The 21,630-nt window shown below is 46.0% G+C and overlaps 1 protein-coding gene across 3 annotated transcripts in view; it reads right to left on the reverse strand.

The window, feature by feature from the left end:
• Nucleotides 1-2,026: 2,026 nt before the first annotated feature.
• Nucleotides 2,027-21,630, reverse strand: part of ZCCHC8 (zinc finger CCHC-type containing 8) — a 139,257-nt gene continuing 119,653 nt past the window's right edge. For all 3 annotated transcript variants that reach the window (XM_085878501.1, XM_085878500.1, XM_085878499.1), the window contains 2 exons: nucleotides 3,822-4,064; nucleotides 2,027-3,692 (listed from right to left, as the gene is read on the reverse strand). In XM_085878501.1, coding sequence (XP_085734627.1) covers nucleotides 2,920-3,692; nucleotides 3,822-4,064 — 1,016 coding nt within the window. In that variant the 3' untranslated portion in view covers nucleotides 2,027-2,919. The remainder of the gene's footprint in view (nucleotides 3,693-3,821; nucleotides 4,065-21,630) is intronic.

Raw genomic sequence — 21,630 nt, forward strand, 5'->3', positions numbered from 1 at the left:
GCCAGAGTTGGACTCTTGAAGGAATTATTTGGTTGATTGCTGAATCGAGTGCAAGACAACTTGGAACAACCTACGATGAGAAGCAATGTGTGGAATCCCCTCCAACAATCGTCCGTGGTCCTGCGATTCTATGAAATGCATCATTTCAAGTGGATGTTGGAGAGACATGCAGTGTTTAACAGGCTAATTGACTTTTTAGCTTTAGACCTTCACAACTAATCAGCTGTAAATCTGCCTTCGCAAATTGCTATTTTGACGGGTGATTAGCCGTGCACTACAATGATGCTTTTGTCAGTGTTTAAGAGTTCGGCATGTGTTAGGAAGACGCTCGCAAAACGCTTTTCATAAATTTGGCCCATAGCGATTCTGAAGTTAAGTTAAACTGCCAGGGAGTAGATGAGGGTTCAACTGCAGTTCTAACTATACCATTTTTGCCTAATGCTTGGTTCAAGGCCTCAACAGCATGTACAAGTTTCTTTGTTATTTAAACGCTCGTGATTTGGTTTTGATCCGCATTAGATAATAATCACTCTTCTGTGATTGGCGATTAACTTTGAACGGGTAATGCTCACACGATTAGCGATTCCACATGTGTCTAATTCTTAAATGACTTTCATAAATTCGGCCACGATACTTTTCCTGCCAAAAACTATACTTTTTTCAGTAAGCAATGAACAAATGTGACCCACCCGGGGGTTGGGGGTTGTGTGCTCTGCTAGTACCCTTTCAAATAAACGCAAATTTGGACTGCATGCTCCTGATTAAAGATCGCTCAGGTTTTGCAACAGGCTGCTTCATGGGCTTGAGGGGACCAAGTCCTAATGAGCTTCAGCATGCATGTAATGAAAAATAAAATCACCATGAAAGTGACATGGCAATCGATTGGGATATGAGGACCATCAGATGGATAGTAATACAAAGACAAACCTGCAAACAGGAATTGGTGCATCATTAACATATCATACCGTCTTTTGCAATATCCGATTGTCGCTGGCACACTGATCATAGTCCTCCGCAAACAAGCATGGAGCATCAGCAGCATAGCTATGCCCCAGTAATGATGCACCCAGCTCTTCAGCAGTCCTCAACTCGACAATTAAATTCCAATGAAACTTGCATTCGCTCACAACAAAGTTTGCAATACACTACAACCGAGTGCATTGAATATTAATAACTTCAATACAATTTCTATAATGAGGAATCCATATTTTTTACCACAGGTCATTGAACGGAGATTTTAAAGTGATATGTAATGCACCCTCTAACGACTCATGTTACACGATCAGAAAACAGCACTTTGTGTGAGGTATTTGGAGTGATAAACGGCACCTTCACATTGAATGAGGGTTAATTTACTTACACGGCACGAATTGCAAATATGATTCCTTTTCAACGTTCCCAGGACACCTCCCTCCTTCCCACCACCTCCACAACACAGATGTCGATGAAAAAGAGCTGGTGGTCTTTCAAACCCTTGCATCACACGACCACTTCAACAAGATGTCTCAAATCACACAAGACAAGCTGAAAAAAATAAGTCACTCCACACACTTCAACACAAGTATTAACCATCTCACTTTATACACCGCTATTAAAAGCAGCACGTACACCTTACAACTTGACGGCTCCAAAAATTTTCCCAGTTTTTCATGAAGTGGCAAGCCAGGCCATATTTGAAGAAGAATTTGGGATTTGTTGAGGGTAAAGACAATAACCTACCTACTCTTCATGAACAACACCAAGGGATGTTCAACGTTCAGACTAAACTTAATAGACAGGACACCGAGATTAATCTCTATCCGAGGGGACGGCACACTGATGTAACGTCCTGCATGCAAAGCACCAATTCAGCAGTTTATAGTTTGGTAAGGAATCAAAACCAGTTCAAAAGTATAAGTGCTATGCCTGCACTATCCTGTTGGACCGACACCTAAACCTGAAGGGGTCTTCACTAAATGGGTACACACTTTAGCAGCATCTTAATTAAAAGGGGTATATACACCTTCATTAAAACGATGCACAAACACACCTTACCCAAGCTTTTATTAAAGCTGTGCACACACTTGGAAGCACAATGGCCAAAATTGACCATGCTTTATTGCTGGTACATATTGCCATTGTGACAAAAATATATATAAAACGTCTCAATCATTAAAACTATATGGAAGTCAGATGAACGGTTGTATAAAACCCGAACTTCATGTTGAACTTGGAAGGAGGAAAATGTGAAAGCATAACAGGCTGAGAATGCAAAGAAAAGGAGGGGGGGTGGAGGACAGGAAGGTGAAGAAGAAACACAACACATTCCAATGGAATAGTGTTAAAACAGACACACACACACACACACACACACACACACACACACACACACACACACACACACACACACACACACACACACACACACACACACACAAACACACACACACACACACACACACACACACACACACACACACACACACACTTCTGGGTTTCAGAAACATGGGATTTGCAAAGCAACCATAGGCTGCTGGACATGAACAAGGCAAGCAGCCAGCGATGTTCAAGCATGAGATCTATGACCAGCTTGGCTAAGAAAGATCATAGAATCAGATCGATGATCTCATGGTGCTTGGTCAATTTGTGATACTCAGTGTCATAGTTCACTTGCTTCTGAATCCTGACATTCTCTCCCATTAACCCTCTACAGTGAACGCAATTGCGTAAATCAAGTGTGCGAGGGAAGTGAGAAAAAAATTATAAGAAGATATAGAAAAATGAGGGGGACACAAAAAAAAAGGAAAAAAAAAAAGGACATGCAGTACATGAGGAACAAACAAAATTGATCAGAAATGTTCTCAAGAAATGGGGGAAGTTGTTTGAGCTCGAGGCAGACAACGAACACAAGAAACGACAGGAAAATGTTGGGAACAGGTGCTAAAGTTGCTTTCCACGGTGTCGAGATGAGCGAAGCAGGACACTGCGCAAACGTTGATACACACCGGTCGGTGCGGCCGAGGGTGTCGCCTGAAAGGGCATAACACCTTCTGCAAACCGGCTCCAATGTGGCAGGCTCGAGGCAGACGATGGACTTGAAGCAGCTGGGGGACCTGCATTCTCGAGGGTTTGGTCGGCGGTTTCAATTTCAGGTCCACCAACAGATTTTGTTGTGGAAGCAAGACCACGGTCGTACGGGTTTGTAGGTGAAGCTGGAGATTCTAATTCGCCCGAGGGTTTTGATAAAGGCAATTGGTTCTCGGGGGTGTGATTCGCAACAGGCTGCCAGTTCTGTTCATTCTCAGGACTTTTTCTCTCTGATTCACCTTGCTTACATTGTCCAACGTTTTCCAACAGGCTGTTTTCATCCACAACCTTTACGTCAACCACAACAGTTTCCTTGTTCTTTTCATCAACATCCTCCTTTGTCGTTGCGAGAGGCTCCAAATCTCTTCCAGGTGTTTTGTCGTCCTCACACGGGAAGTTATCGCATGTTTCGCACGCACCCATTAGGCTTACACTGTTGCTGCCACTCTCAAGATGTGAGGACACAGACAATGGTGCAGGGCTAGACGAACCATCACTGCCTTCGGACTGCAGCAATGCAGCACGAATAATGCGTTCATGCTCCTCCAGGTCTTCCAGGGTGAGACTCTCAGCATCAATCTGCTCATCCAGAACTTGCACCTCTGGAGGTTGAACCGGAGAAGACCCTGCACAAATTAAGTCACAAAGTGGTGAGGGGGATACAAACCAGTACATACACCAATGTACAGTTTTCATAATCAAGATGTGTCGAATGCCCTTAATAAGACATCCTTGCAGTCCAGCACTGCACTCACCTTGGGAACAATTGAAAGGACTAGGAGGTGGCGTCTCCTTTGGCAGTGGTGGTGGTGTGGATGTGGGAGGAAGAGGGGGATTGAATGGGTAGGCAGGCTGAGAAGGAACTGGGGAGTTAGATGGAGGAGTATCACTGGGCAGAGGTGGAGGGGTTTGATGCTGGGGAGGTGGTGGAAGAGGCGGTTTCCAGTGCAAATCATATTCTGGCAAATGCTGCGGCGTTTGGTCAGAAGTGTCTGTGCCTGTAATGAGACAAAAACAATCAATTAGTTGTGAGTGAATGCATTTTGGACTGGGATTCATGAAGAATTTGGCCGACTGATTGCATAATTAATGAGGTGCAACTATCCAGCCGACGCAATGTCTCTGGACATTCGGGGAAGGAATGTGGAATTTAGCCAGGGTGCCGGTGACAATCGCCTTCTCTTTATGAAAGGTACTGTGTGATCTTCAATGTCCACCAGAAAAATCAATGCTCGCAGACGGTTTCCCAATCATAAAGTCTCATCTGAGGGATGGCACACTCATTGATGCAACACCCTACCTGCAAAATATCAATCTGAGAGTTTAATAAATGGGTAAAGACAAACTGAGAATGGACTGCTTAAAGGTAAGTGCGCTACCTCAAAAGTACAACGTCGAACATAAATGTTAATGGATAACACATTTCAATACATTCTGGCATGACCGTACTATAATTCAAGATGTGCGTTTGTGTGACTTTTAGGCCCTCAAGAACCGCTGGATGGAATGAGTTGAAAACTAGTGGTTGCGATTTGTTTTCTTGGTACACACTTGAGCAGCATCTCCAAAGTGTGTGCCAAGGATCATCAAGCATGAGATGGTTTTGGGTGATGTAGAGAAAAAAAATTCAGTCCTGGGAGTTCAGGTTGGGAGGACAACCCCAATCTCTTTATGAAAATGTGTGTAAGGAAGAGTACCAATTCCGGTGGGAGCAGGTATTACAAATCACTCGCAAGTTGCCATGCCCGCACGGAATTCAAACGGTGTAGGGATATAGGCAGCAAAAACGCAAATGACGTCTTTGGTCAGACAACAAGCCGGGAGCAACAATTCGTATTTATTGCCACATCTGATGCAATTTCAATGTGCTAATGGCGGCGAGGTACTCCATTTGAAACTGTTTGTTCGATATATAGTGCCTATAGAAAGTCTACACCCCCTTTCAAAATTTTCATCTTTTGTTGCCTAATAGCCAGGAATTAAATTGCATTAAATAAGACTTTTTAAACCTTTATTTACACATCGTAACCCATAACTTCCAAGTTAAAAAAAAAAATTCCCCAGAAAATTAATAAAATACAAAACTAGAACATCTTGGTTGGGTAAGTGTCCACCCCCCAACCCCCCCCCCCCAGGAGTTAATACTTGGTGGAAGCACCCTTGCCAGCAATTACAATTGTGAGTCTGTTGGAATAGGTCTCTACCAACTTTGCACACCTTGATTAGACAATATTTTCTCATTCTTCTAAACAAAACTGTTCAAGCTCAGTCAAGTTGCATGGGGAATGTTGATGAACAGCAATCTTCAAATCATGCCACAGATTTTCCATGGGATTTAGGTCGGGGCTCTGACTGGGTCATTCAAGGACATTTATCTTTTTGTTCCTTAGCCAATCCAGTGTAGCTTTGGCTGTGTGTTTTAGGTCATTATGTTGAAAGGTGAACTTCCGTCCAAATTTGAGCTTTCTTGCAGAGGGCAGCACGTTTTCCTCTAGGATTTTCCTGTATTTTGCTCCATCCATTTTCCCTTCTATGATGAGAAACATTCCCATCACATGATGCTGCCACCACCATGCTTCACAGTAGGGATGGTGTTCTTTGGGTGATATGCTGTGTTAGGTTTGTGCCAAATGTAATGTTTTGCATTCAGGCCAAAAAAGTTCCATCTTGGTTTCGTCAGACCAAAAAACTTTTTGCCACATGGCTTCAGAATCTCCAGAGTGGTTTTTATGCATACATCAAACAAGACTCCAGGTGGGCATTTTTGAGTAATGGCTTCTTTTTTGCCACCTTAGCATACAGGCCATACTTGTGGAGTGCTTGAAATATTGTCAGATGCACACAATGACCAGTCGTTGCCATAAAGGCCATAAAGTTGCCATTGGCCTCTTGGTGGCCTCTCTAATCGGTCTCCTTGCTTCGTCATCCAGTTTGGACGGACAGCATGATATAGGCAGCATCTTGGTGGTACCAAACACCTTCCACTTTTTAATGATTGTCTTGACTGTGCTCCAAGGGATATTCAAGGCCTTGGAAATATTTTTATACCGATCCCCTGATTTGTGCCTTTCCACAACTTTCTCCCAAAGGTCTTTTGAAAGGTCCTTGTGCTCATGGTTCAGTCTTTGCTGTGAAATGCACTACCCAGCAGAGGAAACCAACAGGAGCAGCTGATTTTATTCTGAAATAATCAGAATAACTACAATTGAATGCAGGTGAAGGCCAATTAACTTGGTGTGTGATTTTGAAGGTGATTGGTTACACCTGAGCTAATTTACAATTGCTATTATAAGGGGGTTGGACACTTATCCAACCAAGATAGTCTAGTTTTGTATTTTTGATTAATTTTCTGAAATTTATAGAATTTGTTTTTTTACTTGTAAGTTATGGTATTACAATGTGTAAATAAAGGTTGAAAAGGTCTGATTCAATAGATATTGATTCCAAGCTATAAGGCAACAAAAGGTGAAAAATTTGAAAGGGGGTGTAGACTTTCTATAGGCACTGCATGAAGCTTTTTGATGCCAAGGGTCGGTGATTAAAAAAAAATAAAAAATTGTATTAATGCTAAAGCCAGTGAACAATTGCAAATCAAGAGTAGGATACGAAAATACGACAATTCTGGAGGAATTAGCTGTGAATGTTCCCACTCGGATTTCTCCCAACGGGAAATCTTCGCTCCTGGATTTAGTGATGAACAACTTCCCCACCAATGCATCTTGCTTGTCCTCTGCCCAAATTTGCTCTTCTGATTGTGTGCTTGTGAAGGTCAACATCTCTCTGGCTATTCTCAGAGAACAGCCTCTGTGCCGAAGAGTCTGGCAGTTCACTCAAGCAAACTGGCAGGGACTGCAAGCAGCCATCTCACTTCAGAACTGATCTCCTATATCTGCGACCCCTGACATTAATTCAGCCTGGTAATTCTTCCTCTCTCTTATGCACAGTTTCATTCCATCTCATCTTCAGTTATCTTATCCATCCTCCCACTGTTGATCCTCTGAATCATGTGGTGAAGCAGTTGCTTTAAAATAACTTGCATTCTCCTCCTGGAAGGCAAATCCAACCGAAGGCAACTGAACATAATTCCACAAAGCCTGCAACAAGTGTGTGTCTACCCTGAGGAGAGAGACAACATCTGCCCAATCTCAAGAATGAACTTTCACCTCGTCTCCCTCCTCCAAAACCTGGTGGTGTCTGGTTACGCCCACCCCGAGAGTATGCTCCTCTTCCATCCCTTCTCACTTTAAATGGCACCACAGCAGACTTCGCTCGTGAGAAAGCTGAATGCCTCAATTCTGTGTTTGCTTCAAAATCTTGTATCCATAACCCTTCTCTCTCTGTACCTACCAGCTCCTGAATTGTGTCTTTAGCACCTGAAACGGTGGAAAAGTTTCTGACAACCCGAGACTCTGACTCTGTAAATGGACAAAACTGCATGAGCTCATGTGTCCTAAAAAGCTGCTCTGCTGCTCTTATATTTATTCTTTCTGCCTTTTTCACCCTGTCATTTACCATAGGTCATCTTTCAAGCCTGGTGTTGGCTTAGCGGTCAGGGTGGCTGGCTTGAGACTTAAGAGTCCTGAGTTTGATGCATTAAAAAAAAAAAAGTGCAAAAACGGATCCTCAATTACAGAGCAATTAGCTTACTTACAAACTACATGGTATTCATAGAATACTTTCCATGCGCAGTATTGAGTAGGACTTGGTTCTGTTTTTTTTTAAAGGTTTTTTTTTCTTTGATACAATATGTTGCCAGACCAGTGACAGAAGATGTCACTTTTATGAAACTATATTTCGCATGGGTGGTTGATCAATTAGTTAAAGCTTTGCATGGATCGGTCAGCGGTTTCAATTGCAGAGAAATTATTTTTATACCGACCGGATCAGGCGTCGCACTTGTCGATTTTATGACACCATAATGAAAGCACCAATGACATCATCATTAACATATTGTAACGAATTTGGGAATTCGATTGCACACAACATTCAGGTTCCTTTAGTCAGCTATGTCGATAAGTGCTTGTTCCCGAGATAGCTCACCTTCCAGTTTAAATGTTCAGAAATCGATTAGATGCGCTGCGGATCGATTTAATATTTCGGGAACAAACAATGGAGACATCCCTCCCCCTCTTCTGCGAAGAGGAAGAAGAACCCTGCCGTCCCGTGACTTATGATGTCAACAACTCCCTCCCACCCGTGGTTGAGCGGGAGATGGAGCACGAAGGCATGAGTCATGAGTCACGCCGGGAGCAGCGGAAGGGCGGGAGAAGGATAAGAGGAGATCTTTTTCTTTGTTCGTGGGCGGAGTTGGAGAAAGGGGTCGAGGGGAGACGTTCAGCAGACCGTCGGGTCTTGCTTGGCTTGCATTAGGGTTGAGGCCTTCGGAATCTTTTTGCTTCGGCTGGCTCAGTGAGCTTCGGCTGCGGCCTGGCTCGGGAGGAGGCTTTTTGCTTTGGTGGTTCATTGGGCCTTCGGCTTCTGTTGGCTCGGGAAAGCTTTTTGCTTCGAGCTGCTTTGTTTGGAAGAGAGTTGAGCTGGTCGCTAGGCTCGAGCTGCGAGTGGTGGCTTCTTCTTCTTGGTTCGTGGAGCTCTTTGTTCTCCATTTTGGTTCCCGGCTTGGTGCGACTCATCGACCTCTTCTTGGAGGTGGTTCCTCGGGGAAGCGACGCATCGATGGGAAGAATCGGCGACTCGTCTCACCAGCACGTGTTGAGAAGCGCGGGAGGATTCGCGGGAGCTCGGGAAGGATCGTGGCTCACGGCGATTGGATCCAGCTCGCTCTCACTGGAGCCCGGGTCCGAACAACTTGAAAACCACACGAGGTGGAGAGGTTCGAGATAGGTTCTGGGTTTCAGCTCACCTGTCCTCCGAGCTGGAGCCCGTTATTAAAGGCCTCTGCCACCATTTCTTGGGTGTGTGAGTGTGCGAACGTGTGTCCGTGGGCCCGTCTAATAAGTAGGAAATTGCTAAGTGCTTTGTGTGCTGTTAATGTTTGCATTGCATTTCGTATAGACGGTCGTAGTTCTTTTGTCGTGCATTTGTTGCTTGCATAATTGCATACGCGTTTTGCCTTGTTTAATTGCATACGTGCTTTATTATAATAAATGTCCTTGTGTGAATGTAAACCTGTTCGTTGCGTCCTCTTCCCTTAATTGAGGTGCAATCTTGCACTCGGAATATAGTTGGTTTTTAAATAGCCGGTAAAGTGATCGGGTCCAACGGGACTGCGCGATAATACCCCGCTCGGTTATCCCAAAAGGAAGCGTGCTGCTTCAGCGGCTCGTTTCCAAGCGGTCCCGTTGAGGTACAATCTCTCGGTAACCTACCCACGCGAATAATTAGGTAAATCTAAGATTTGGCGATCGGACCCTGTAGCGCGAATTGAGTGCGGAGAAGGTTGTGGTGTGGTTAAAAACACACCCGTGGCTGGTTTCCGGCGTTGATCCGGAAAGTCGCGACTGGATTGTCCATTTGGTGGGCGAAGCGACCGCTATTGGTTAGATGCGGTCATTCGCATGCCGGCGGGCGGAAATCTACAACAATATCTTATTCCCCATGGGGAGTACTTAACAATGAGCCACATTTAAACTTTTTCCATGGAACAGTTTCAGAGGTATAGAGGTGCACAGTTTTTTGGTTTTTCCAAGATGGCATCTGTACCACATGACCAATGAAGTCATAATTATGGCTAAAACATTTTACAAGAGGAAGCGCACATATTTGGAAAATTTTGTGTCAATCAGACTAGCGGTTGCTGAGAAAATGAATTTTTAAAATGCAGACATCCGTACGCACACTGTGCTGTGCGTTGCACAGCACACGTACGTACAGCACACAGACGTGACGGATTGCTTAACCCTGCTCTTCACTCCGTGAGCACAGGGTAATAATTAGCAAGGTCCTGGAGTCGATCATCGCAGTTGACATAAAATCATTCCTCGTCTCCAACAGCCTCATCTTGATCATCAATTCCGATGCAGACCTTGTCATTCTACATTGGACATGTTTATTCCACTCTCCCAACAATGGATGGAGACATCAATGTCATTTATGATATCAGGGCTGTCTCTCTGGACATATTTGAGCCTTTGATACAGTTCGGCACCCTACCTTGCTCTCAAAATTGTCTGCCTATGGAATCCAAATCAAAGTCCCCTCTTGGATTTCTGACTTCCTCCACTGTCGTAGCCAATGTGTGGCTCTCAACAGAACCTTTCCTTCTCCTCTCCCTGCCAGGGCTGAAGCACCACAAGGCAGTGTTCGAGATCCCATATTATTCCTTATCTTCATCAATGATCTCACGAACTCTCTGGAAAAATCCTCGCTATCTCTTTAATTATGACTCAAACTCTCTGCCACGAGATCCCTCATCCCTCTGACAGACAGGCAGCAGCATCTTTACTCTCCTCAGACCCTGACAAAAATCACAAACTAGTCAAACAATTGGAACAAGTCTTTCAATCCTGAGATACATCTGTCTGTCTGTCTCTCTTTTCCTCCACCCCCACCCCCCCTCTACTAACCCACCCACAAACCCTTCCATCTGCCTTCTCAACAACCCTCTCAAACTCTTGAATCTCACTCCCAGCCATTAACTCTCTTGGGAAAGCCACATTTCAAAATTGGCCTCCAAAGCCAGATGCTGACTGGGTGCCCTCTGTCATGCAAAGTCCTTCCTTGGCACACCTGAGCTCCTAGTCAACTACAAGGCTTTCATCTGCAGCTCAATGGATAACTGCTCTCCCCTCTGGGCTGGATCCCTTGCCTCACATCTTGCTCAGCTTGACGCTGTGGAAACAAAGGCCTTCAATGTCAGTGGAATCTTTCTTGATGAAGCAGTCTATGGGCCGATAACTTTCCCATTGCTGTCAGGTAGGTGGTCTTTCTGTCTTCTTCCACCTCATTTCTGCACTTGCACCCTCTGCCCTCTTCATGCTTTATCCCCAAGTATCTGCAGGATGCACGCGGTACACTAGCAACCCCATCCTCGTGAAACTGCCTCAATCCCGAATCACTGCTCACATCCACAAATTCATTCCTCGTTTTTCCCCACCTGTAGAACCACCTTACATACTTTCTTCAATCTCATTCTTCCCTCCAGGTATTCAAGACAGCTGCTCACCACCATCTCAAATCACTCCCCATCCCCAACAAAGATAATCTTGTTGTGTTACTCTGTTCAGCTAAAGGGATTGCTTGTTCAGCTAAAAGGATTGCTTGTGAAATGTCACAGCTGGGCCTCCCAGCCCATAGGGGACAACAACATGTGGGTGGTGACCTTGCTGGTGGAACATAGGGTTCTGGTGACCTAGCTGGTGGAAGATAGGCTAGGAAGAAAGAGGAGACCTTGTACTTTCTTATCTACAGCAGGAAACTGAAATAGTTAATGAGTGTACCATAAGATAAATCTTGCTGGACACCAGTCACGCAAAGGCCAAGTTAAAGGATATAAATACAGAGCTAAAACTGAGCTTGCTCGAGTTGGTCTATGTGAACTACTGTACATTCCCAGCCACTCTCCATATGCGCATACGTTTGATGTGTAATAAACTCTTCTTTAACTAAAGATCGGTGTGGACAGAACTCGATCTTAACAATTGGCGCAGCCAGCAGGGGCGAACCAGATCGGGGGAGGGGGCGAGCTTCCCTGGTGAGACAAAGGAGGAAAGAGCCGGCCAGCTTAAGATAAGGGAAGAAAAGCTGCCTCCTCTCTCGCACTGGGGACACGGGCTTGCTGCTCTCTGCGGTCTGTCCTCGCCTCGAACAAACAAGGGGAAAAGGAGTTTCGTGCACATCAAAAAGGGGTACCCGGGAGGACAGGGGTCCGGAAAGGGAGATTGAGGGAGTGGAAAGGTGTGAAAACACCCGACCCAGCCCAAGAGCACTCCAGAAGGACCAGGGTCCAAAGGGGAGCTTGAGGGAGTGGAAGGTGTGGGAAACACCTGACCCAGCCCAAGAACACTCCAGGCAAAACACCTGACCCAGCCCAAGAACACTCCAGGAAGGACCAAGGAAAAATGGGAGGCAAAGTGGTTAAACCAAAGTTGGATAAAAATGCCCCATCCCCGAATACAGCCGCGGGGTTAATGTACGAAAAATATGGACCTAGGTCATGTACCCAATTAGCATTATGGTGCAGGTGGACAAAGGGAAACCCACACCCATTCCCAAGGTGGGGCTCTTTAAGATCAGAAATTGTAGATAACTTGTCATCTCGACTTGAGCATCGGGCAAGTGATAAGTTAACACCCGAACCAGATTTTGAAGCTTCTGAAATGTGGGAAGAAGAAGCCTTACAGGTGAATGAAGTGGCTAGGAAAATGGTAGGACAGAAAATATTGAAACCAGAGACACAAGTTAAAGGGTTGCCAGAAGTAGGAAGAGATGCCACCCCTGCAACTGCAGTGCAGAGGCAGGAAGACTAGGGCATCGAAGCAGGTGACCCACCTGCATATGTAAATAACACACCAAGCCTGTACCCGGACCTGGGAGGTATGGGGTTGCTGGCCACAGCTTCTGCCTTCCCGGTGCGGGAGGTAACCCCGGCAGTGCCGGGGGTAGGAGGGGCAGTGGGACAACCAGCCCAATCGGTATACCAACCATTCAAAGAACATGAATTAAGATCCATGAGAGAGCAAGTTTTAGAGTTAAAAGGAAATGCAGGAGCGACAAAGGAGTTAAAATGCAGTGGATAGGGACCCACCGCTGTACAAATAGGGACATCGGCATATTGTGCCATGCAGTATTGTCCACATCAGTTTGGAGAACAGCTAGGCAGGATGCTGCATGGCCAGAGGACGACGATCCGCAATGGACTCTTCAACAACGGCGGGACGCACGCCAGAGACTGTATGATGCAACCGGAACGGCACTGCAACCTGCCATACTAGATTGGGATAGGATCTATGAGACAAAGCAATGCCCAGGGGAACGGGCAGCCGAGTTTCTACATCGGTTAGTGCAGGCGTTCCAGCAATACGGGGGTTTCCAAATTGAAGCAGATATACCACCACAAGTGTTAACAAACTTCATAATGGAGAGATTCAGACTCTCAGTGAAAAAGCAACTGAAGTATGTAATGTCAGGATGGCAGGCTGGGCTGGCAAGGGAGATTTGCACATCAGCTGACCAATGTTCAGCTCAGCAAGAATAAAGGGAAGGCGCAAGAGCGAAGGTAAAGGAAGAAGTGTTCCAGATGGTCTCGCTAGATAAAGTAGCGGAAAGGGGTAAGGCCAAGGATTGGAGACGTTGGGAACTTGAGGAAGATGATACAGTCTCAGAGGAAGAGGCTGCCAGACAGTGGGGACAACGAATGGGAGTTCCACCTAGACCCCCACCAGTGGTGCATGGGAGACGGCCTCAGAAACAGGGAGGAAGGAACAGGGGCCCAGAACGAACGCCACCACAGACCAGCTCGAGAACCGCAGCGGATCAAAGACGAATACAGCCGGCTGCGCCGCAGGAATGTTTTCAGTGTGGGGAACTAGGTCATTGGAAAAGGAACTGCCCACGGGGAAGAAGACCGAAGTTCCAACAGGAAAGAGGACCGAAGCGAACACAGGACCGTGAGATGTATTGACAAAACGCGGGTGGACCTGTGTTGCAAGGAGCAATGCTGACATTGAACCCGACAGAGGAGCTGACCTATACTCTGGATGTCTCAGGTAAGAAACTTTCCTTTTTGGTTGACACCGGGGCCACTCACTCTACCATAGCAGCAAAGAAGCTGCCAGGAGTTGGAAAATCCGACACTAATGTACAAGTACTCGGGTTAGGGGTAAGATACAGACATTAAAAACAACAACACAATTACCAGTAAGGTGTGGACCTTTACAGGAAAAGCATGCCTTCGTTCTCACAACTACCACGCCAGTAAATTTGTTAGGTCGAGATTTGTTGTGGAAACTAGGATGCACAATAGCATGTACTAAGAAGGGGGTGTATGTAGATATCCCCCGGGAGAAAACACTCAGCAATGATGATTTTGATGACACCGCACCCGGTTGTCGACTGGTGGAGGTTGCCAAGACAGCCGATTCGTGATGTTTTCATATGCTTGGATGCAATCTTAGCCGAAGATCAGAATATGCAAATGTGGTAAGACAATGCACAAGTAATGGCACACACCTACTATGACACCCCACATTGTACAATCTACTATGATGCGGATGGGAATGATGCCAAATTTGCGGAGGGAATTGCTCCGTGTCTGGAAAGATGTGATAATTTATTGATTTGCCGTTTAATAATCCGTAAAGAAGGGGTTGCAATGGAGATTAAGCTCACGGAGGAGCAAAGACGATTGACAAAGTACCTGCCGGGGGTAACCTCGCATGTGACAATAACCACGGCAAGAGGGTATCACCCAAAGGATTTGGGCTTTATGGTTTACCGCCTGCAGGAGGCAGCAGTGACCTGCACAACAACAATGTTGCATTGGCAAGTACACAGGTTGGCAGATAACGAAGGGTGGATTTGTGATGTTGAAGAACAGGTGTTATGAGGGATGGTGGAGGAGGTTGATCTACCTCCTAAAACGTGAGATGTTGATGGAAACTATAAGTGAAACAAGGGACGTAGAAAGTCTGTTAAAAAAGGTTCCACAAGAATTGTGGACCCGGCATGAGAATGATGTGGGCCGTATTATTGAGGCAGCGCCCCGAGTGGTTAAATTCAAAGCCGGAGTGCGATGGCCGAATGTGCGCCAATACCCTCTCCACAAAGAGGCAGAAGCCGGAATAGCGCCGGTAATTGAATCATTAAAGGGACAAGGCATAATTGTAGAAACTTCAAGCCCATGTAACACACCTATATTGCCAGTGAAAATGCCACAGAAGAACAAGTTGAGATTTGTTCAAGACTTGCGAGAAGTGAATGAGGTGATTCAGGGCGTTCACCCTGTGGTACCTAGTGCAGAGGGGTTAATAACATCTATCCCTGCAAGCTCCACCCATTTTACGGTAATTGATTTATGTTCCGCATTTATCTCGGTTTCCATCGCAAAGGAATCGCAGTTTTTATTTGCTTTTACGTATAAGGGCCGTCAATATACATGGACGGTTCTGCCACAGGGCTTTGCCGATAGCCCTACATTATTCTCACGTGCATTACATAAGGACATAGATGATATAGTATTCAAAGGTAAATCAGTGCTGCTACAATATGTGGATGACTTGCTAATTTGCTCCCCAAATAAAGCAGCGTGTGAAGTAGATACGCTGCAGCTGCTACAGGCATTAGCAAGAAAAGGCCAAAAGGTAAACAGGGACAAGCTGCAATTAGTACAGCAAAGGGTTAAGTATTTGGGACACCACATTTCACACGGCAAGAGGGAATTGGACAAGGGAAGGGTAACTTCAATTGCGAAAATGCTCCGCCCTCGTACAAAAAAGGAGATGATGCGATTCCGAGGCATGGCAACCTACTGTTGGCAGTGGGTTGTCGATTATGCAATCCTGAGTAAGGAACTGTATGTTGTGGTGGGTAAGAACCAGCCCAATGTAATTGAGTGGACTGAGAAAATGGAAGAGTGCTTTAACAGATTGAAAGCAGCACTCTCGACGGCCCCGGCTTTAGGCCTCCCAGAATAAGAAGCCGTTCTTCCTTTATTCTCACGAAACCAAAGGGTTCGCACAGGCTGTGCTGACGCAATCACACGGTGATCGCCAACGTCCAATAGCATACTTCAGTCAAAGGTTAGATCCGGTCGAACGCAGTTCACCACTCTGCTCACAGGCAGTGGCTGCGGCAAGCTATGCTGTTAAGCGCCCGGCAGAAATTGTAATGGGTCATCCCCTTACCTTGAGAGTTCCCCATTGTGTAGCTGCTTTATTGACGCAAAAACAGATGCGGCACTTGACCAACACGCATTTAATGCAGTACGAAACAACCCTGCTCCACCAGCCGAATCTGCATATCGAACGCTGTAACGTTCTTAATCCAACTTCCTTGTTGCCAACAGAAGAAGACGGCGACCCTCACGATTGCATCGAAGCGATCCAGGAAGTATCCACTGTACGCCCGGATTTGAAGGACCAGCCCTTAGAGAATCCGGACTTCATCTTGTTCGTCGACGGGTCAGCCGATTGAGGCCAGAATGGCTCGGGGCACGCAGGCTACGCGGTTTGTACAGACAGTACAATTATGGAAGCAATCCCTCTGTTCTCTCATTTCTCCACCCAGCAGGCAGAGCTATGTACTCTCATTAGGGCCTGTGAACTGTCAACGGGCCTGGCGGTCAACATATATACAGACTCCAATTATGCGTTTGGTGTGGGACACGACAAAGGGGCCATTTGGGAAATGCGAAGGTCTCTCACGTCAGCAGGAACACCCATCAAAAATGGTGACTTGATTTGAGGATGAAGGAGAGGAGCTTCTAAAAAGCATGATGGTGCCAAAAGTAATTGCGGTCATTAAATGTCGAGCACACCAGAAGTTAACGACAGACATTTACAAAGGCAACGATAAGGCGGACAAAGCTGCAAAAGAGGCAGCAGGCCTGCCTATTCCCTTGGTTATGCCAGTACAAGTAGCAAAGGAGCAGGTTACACTTCACCGATATAGCTTATCAGATATCATTGCCATACAGGCTGCCGCACCTGCTGACAACCACGATAAGTGGCAAGAAAGAGGAGGAAGTATGGATAAAGATGGATCGTGGATGCACCAGGGAAAGGTTATAGCACCAGCAGAAATATTACTGTGGCTTGCATGCATGGCCCATTTGAATGGACATGTGTGCAAAAGGGGGACAGTGAGGCAAGTACAGGAATCATGGTATGCACCAGGAATTGGAAAAACAGGTGAAAGGGTTTGTAAAAGCTGGCAGGTGTGTCAACAGCATAACCAGCAGAAAGAAGGGAAAACACGGGAGCTGGGAGTTCACCTGGCTCCCTGGGGGACGTTTGTGCACCTACAAATGGACTTCATAAAATGCCTCCATCATGCGGGTTCAGCAATGTACTGGTAGTGGCAGACATGTTCACCAAGTGGGTAGAGGCATACCCATGTGCAAAGGCTGATGCCGCAACCATGGTAAAGCACCTGTTGAAAAGCATTTTTTCTGCCGATTTGGTATCCCTCATAAAATATCCCATGATCAGGGGGGACACTTTACGGGGTAAGTGATACAGGCAGCATGTAAAGCACTGGGAATAAAACAAGCATTTCATTGTGTTTACCATCCACAGTCAGCAGGTGCTGTAGAATGACAGAACGGAATCCTAAAGAACAAATTGGCAAAGATAACAACGGAAACGGGATTAAAATGGCCAGATTAATTACCCTTAGCACTAATGAGCATGCAATCTACAGTTAACCGGAAAACAGGGTTATCCCCTCACAAAATACTAATGGGAAAACCGATGCGGCTGCCCGTGACTGCATTTATTGTATTTTCGTTATATTGAAGTGTATAGTATATTTCATGGTATTTGTGACCTGGTAACGGTTTGCAGGATGGGAAATGGTGTTGGGAAATAGTGTTGGGAAAAGTGATGACATTGGGGATATCGAAGCGACCTGCCCCAGGCCACGCAGAGGGACACGCACGAGATATATGTTCCATAAATACGGACCAGATTCTGCGAAAGACATTGCACATTGGTGCATTTGGACTATGAATGGCAAATTGCCTTTCCCTGAGAATGGTACATTTGATCGGGATCGTTTGAATCTGAGGAAAATTCTGGTGGAAAAATAAAAGGACAGAAAGGCCTCGGGGCACGTAGATTGGGGAGCATACATGAACTGGATCGAGGAGTGTCGTGACAGGGTCAAAAAGACGCGGCTGTTAAACCTGAAAGGTCAGCTGGACCAGTTGACCATGCAGATGCCAGTAAGACTTGAAAATAAGACAAAGAGAAAACAGCAAGCTGCACCTGTCAGATTTGAGGATGAAGGAGAGGAGTCAGATAGGTGGCCTGACACCATAGTTCCAATGGCGCCGCCGCTCGAGGACGAAGAACCGGGTGCAGTGGGAGATGATGGAACAGGGTAGGAAGAGGATCGAGGAGGAGGAGGAGTACTTAAAGAGGAAATTAAGGAAGCTGAGAAATAACGCAAAGAAAGGGGTCCTCTTGGGGACAGGGTCAGAGTGCAGACCCGATCCAGAAAGATCACGTTGGAGGCTGCAAAGGAAGAAAAAGAAGAAGCACTGTTGGGTACGTACCCATTGCGAGATTACCCAGGGGTTAGAGGCGTGGAAGCAATATATAGGCCATGGGGTTCTGAGCTAAGGGCTATTGCCAATGGCATGCCGAAGATGCGAGAAGATCCGCAAAGATTCCAGCGAGAGTTGCATGTGATTGTGGAATAAACGGCCAACTTATGTGGACATGAATATTTTACTGAAATTAATTGTGCCCGAGGCGTTACTCCGACAATTGAAACAAATCGCGGGATGGCCAAGTGAAGCATCCACGGATAGAGATGAGCTCATATAACATATCAACAGGCTCAGTAAATGGTGACAGAGGTAGCACCGCTCAAAACAGATTGGGGGAAAATACAGGCGTGTAAACAGCACTCATCCGAAGACCCGTTGGACTACCTAGAACGGTTATGGAATATGCATCAGCGTCACTCTGGGTTGAAAGATGAAGAAGGAGTCCCGTTCGCTCATGCGTTCATAGGCGGATTGGGAGACAAATTGCAGAATGAGGTTAAGCGAGTGTGTATCGGCTGGAAAACAAAAGATGTGACGGATTTGATGCCATATGTGACCCATTGTAGTTCATTGATCGAACAGCATCCTGCTGAGATGGAGGCTAAGCTAATGCCCGCCCAGGTAAATGCGAGGTATAATGCGCACTAACGCGGGCCGAGCCGTAATCGTGGCCGATCATGATACCGAGACCTGCGTAAAGAGGTCTGTTATGCGTGTGGGCAAACAGGTCACTGGGCAAGGGAGTGCCTGATCAGCGGGAATGGTCCGACTTATGGTACGAACAGACCAGGAGGGAACAGGCTGATGCAACCAGAGATGGAGGTGCAAATTCCTATCAACAGGACGGATGGGGAAGACAGGCTGAACAGAGTTCATTTCCACCTCCGCCCCATAACCCGTTCGCTTTATGACAGCCGACTACAGGAAAGACATCATCTGAATTACCGTTGCTGACTTCAAAACCACGTCATGAACCAAGACTGACTTTGACACTTGAAGGCTGAGAGATTCCTTTCCTGGTGGACACGGGGGCGACAAAATCTGCACTCAGAAAAATTGACTTCCCCAATGTACTTTTATCGTGGGAACAAGTAAAGGTAGTAGGAATATCAGGCATTGCCATGGCGATCCCACTATCTGAACAACTACGGGTAGAGATTGGGCCTTTGTCGGCGCAACATGCATTTTTGATGGCTGCTGACACGCCAATTAATCTGTTGGGAAGAGATCTATTATGTAAGCTGAACTGAACAGTGAAATGTACCCCTGAGGGAGCGTATTTGGATATACCTCACGAATCGCATATAAATATGCTGAATTTTTTGCAGGAAAATACAGAGAATCTTGTATTCCGGTGGACTGTGACGGATTGTGAAGCATCTAACAAGTTGCAGGTGTACGTGTCCAATCTGAGGAGGAGTGTACCGGAGGTGTGCGACTGGGTAAGTGAGCATCACATTGGCACGGACAGAGTGCAGACTCGATTATATTGCATTGCAGATTGCGACGTGAAGGGAGAAGATAACGTCCATACGAGGTAAACAATTTCGAAATCGCACCAGAGTTTTGACATAACATTGGGAACAATGTGGATTGGGAAGCAAGGGATTGGCCTGGAGGTGCATCTGACGTGGGAGCAATTGAAACTGTGGAATCAACCGTCCAGTGTTACACCACATATTACCTTAGCGATTGCTCGAGGTTACCAAACAACAGACATAGGGTACATGACAACTGATTTAAAGAAAGCATTGGAAGCGACCTTGGTAGGGTACAGCCAAGTAAAAGGGCTATGGAAGATAGGAACAGATGGATATTGTTGAGCAGAGTGTGGAGGGACTGTGAACGCTGTGTTCGAGATGGTTGATCTCTCAAAAACAAATGGGTCGGGAAAATTACCTGAATTATTGGAGCAGGTGCCAACTTGCCTGTGGGCAAAACATGCGAATGATGTAGGGTGAATTAGAGGCATGCACCCAGTAAATATCAATGTAGATACATCGAAGAAGGTGCCTCGCAAACCCCAATACCCATTGCGTCCAGAAGCAGAAGAAGGCATAGCTCCCGTAGTGGAAGCACTATTGAAGCAAGGAACAATTATCCCCACACTCAGTCAATGGAATACGCTGATCTTACCCATGCGAAAACCCGGAAAGACGACGTGGAGGTTTGTACAGGACCTGAGGGCGGTGAATAAGATTGTAATCCCGGTCTCCCCACTTGTCGCAAATCCAATTACCATTCTAGCAAGTATTCCAAGTAATACTACCCACTATACTGTCGTGGATCTTTGTTCAGCTTTTTTTTAGTATTCCAATAGCCCCTGAGGTACAATTCCTTTTTGCATTCACGAATAAAGGAAGACAATACATTTGGACTGTACTTCCACAAGGATACACCGAGAATCCTACTTTGTTTTCCCGAGCATTGAAAGACGACCGAGATGACGTAGTTTTTCCCTGCGGATCCACCTTGATCCAATATGTTGGTGACCTACTCATCTGTTCAACGTCAAGTGAAGCGTGTGAACAAGATACTTTGACACTGTTGGGAGCTTTAGCAAGAAAAGGGCATAAAGCGTAAAGAGCTAAATTGCAGTTTTGCCAGCAGGAGGTAAAATATTTGGGGCATATTTTGAAGGGAGATACCAGGCGTATCTCCCTGGAGTGTATATCTGCAATATTGAAACTGCCCAAGCCAACTATCGCTGAACAGATGAGGTCTTTCCTCGGGACGACAGGCTATTGTAGGCAATGGATACCTGACTATGCGGCCTTAGTGCGCCCCCTGCTGGAAATTGGTTCGCCGAGCGCGCCCAATCCGCTGACATGGACGCAAGAAGCAGACGAGGCTTTTGTAACGTTGAAGCAAGCTCTGTCCTCTGCTCCTGCTTTGGGTATACCAAACTATGAAAAACCTTTCCATTTAGATGCAAATGAGAATCGGGGATTTGCACAATCGATGCTGACTCAGAACCAAGAACATATTTGCCAAGAACACAACCCTACAAGGGGGGTGCAGATGGCCCCAGGCGGCATTCCAGTTCCATACGGGCCATTTGTTCATTTCCAGATTGATTTCATCCAGTTACCAAAGTGCTGTGGCTTTGAGTTTGTTTTAGTCATCGTATATTTGTTCACCAAGTGGGTTGAGGCTTACCCTTGTAGGAGAGCAGATGCCATTACTGTGGTTAAACTGTTGATGAAGGATTTTGTCTGTAGGTTTGGAATACCTTGTAGGATCTCCAGTGACCAGGGAACTCATTTTCCAGCCGAGGTGGTGAAAGAGATGTCGGGTTTTGCAAATCAAGCAGCATCTCGACTGCCCTAACCATCCACAATCTGCGGGGGCAGTAGAGAGGCAGAATGGATTTCTAAAGAATAAACTGGCCAATA

The sequence above is a fragment of the Eptatretus burgeri genome, chromosome 4 (genome assembly GCF_056783735.1).
Source record: "Eptatretus burgeri isolate ZD-2024b chromosome 4, Ebu_testis_v1, whole genome shotgun sequence".
In the NCBI taxonomy this organism is placed as follows: Eukaryota; Metazoa; Chordata; class Myxini; order Myxiniformes; family Myxinidae; genus Eptatretus; species Eptatretus burgeri.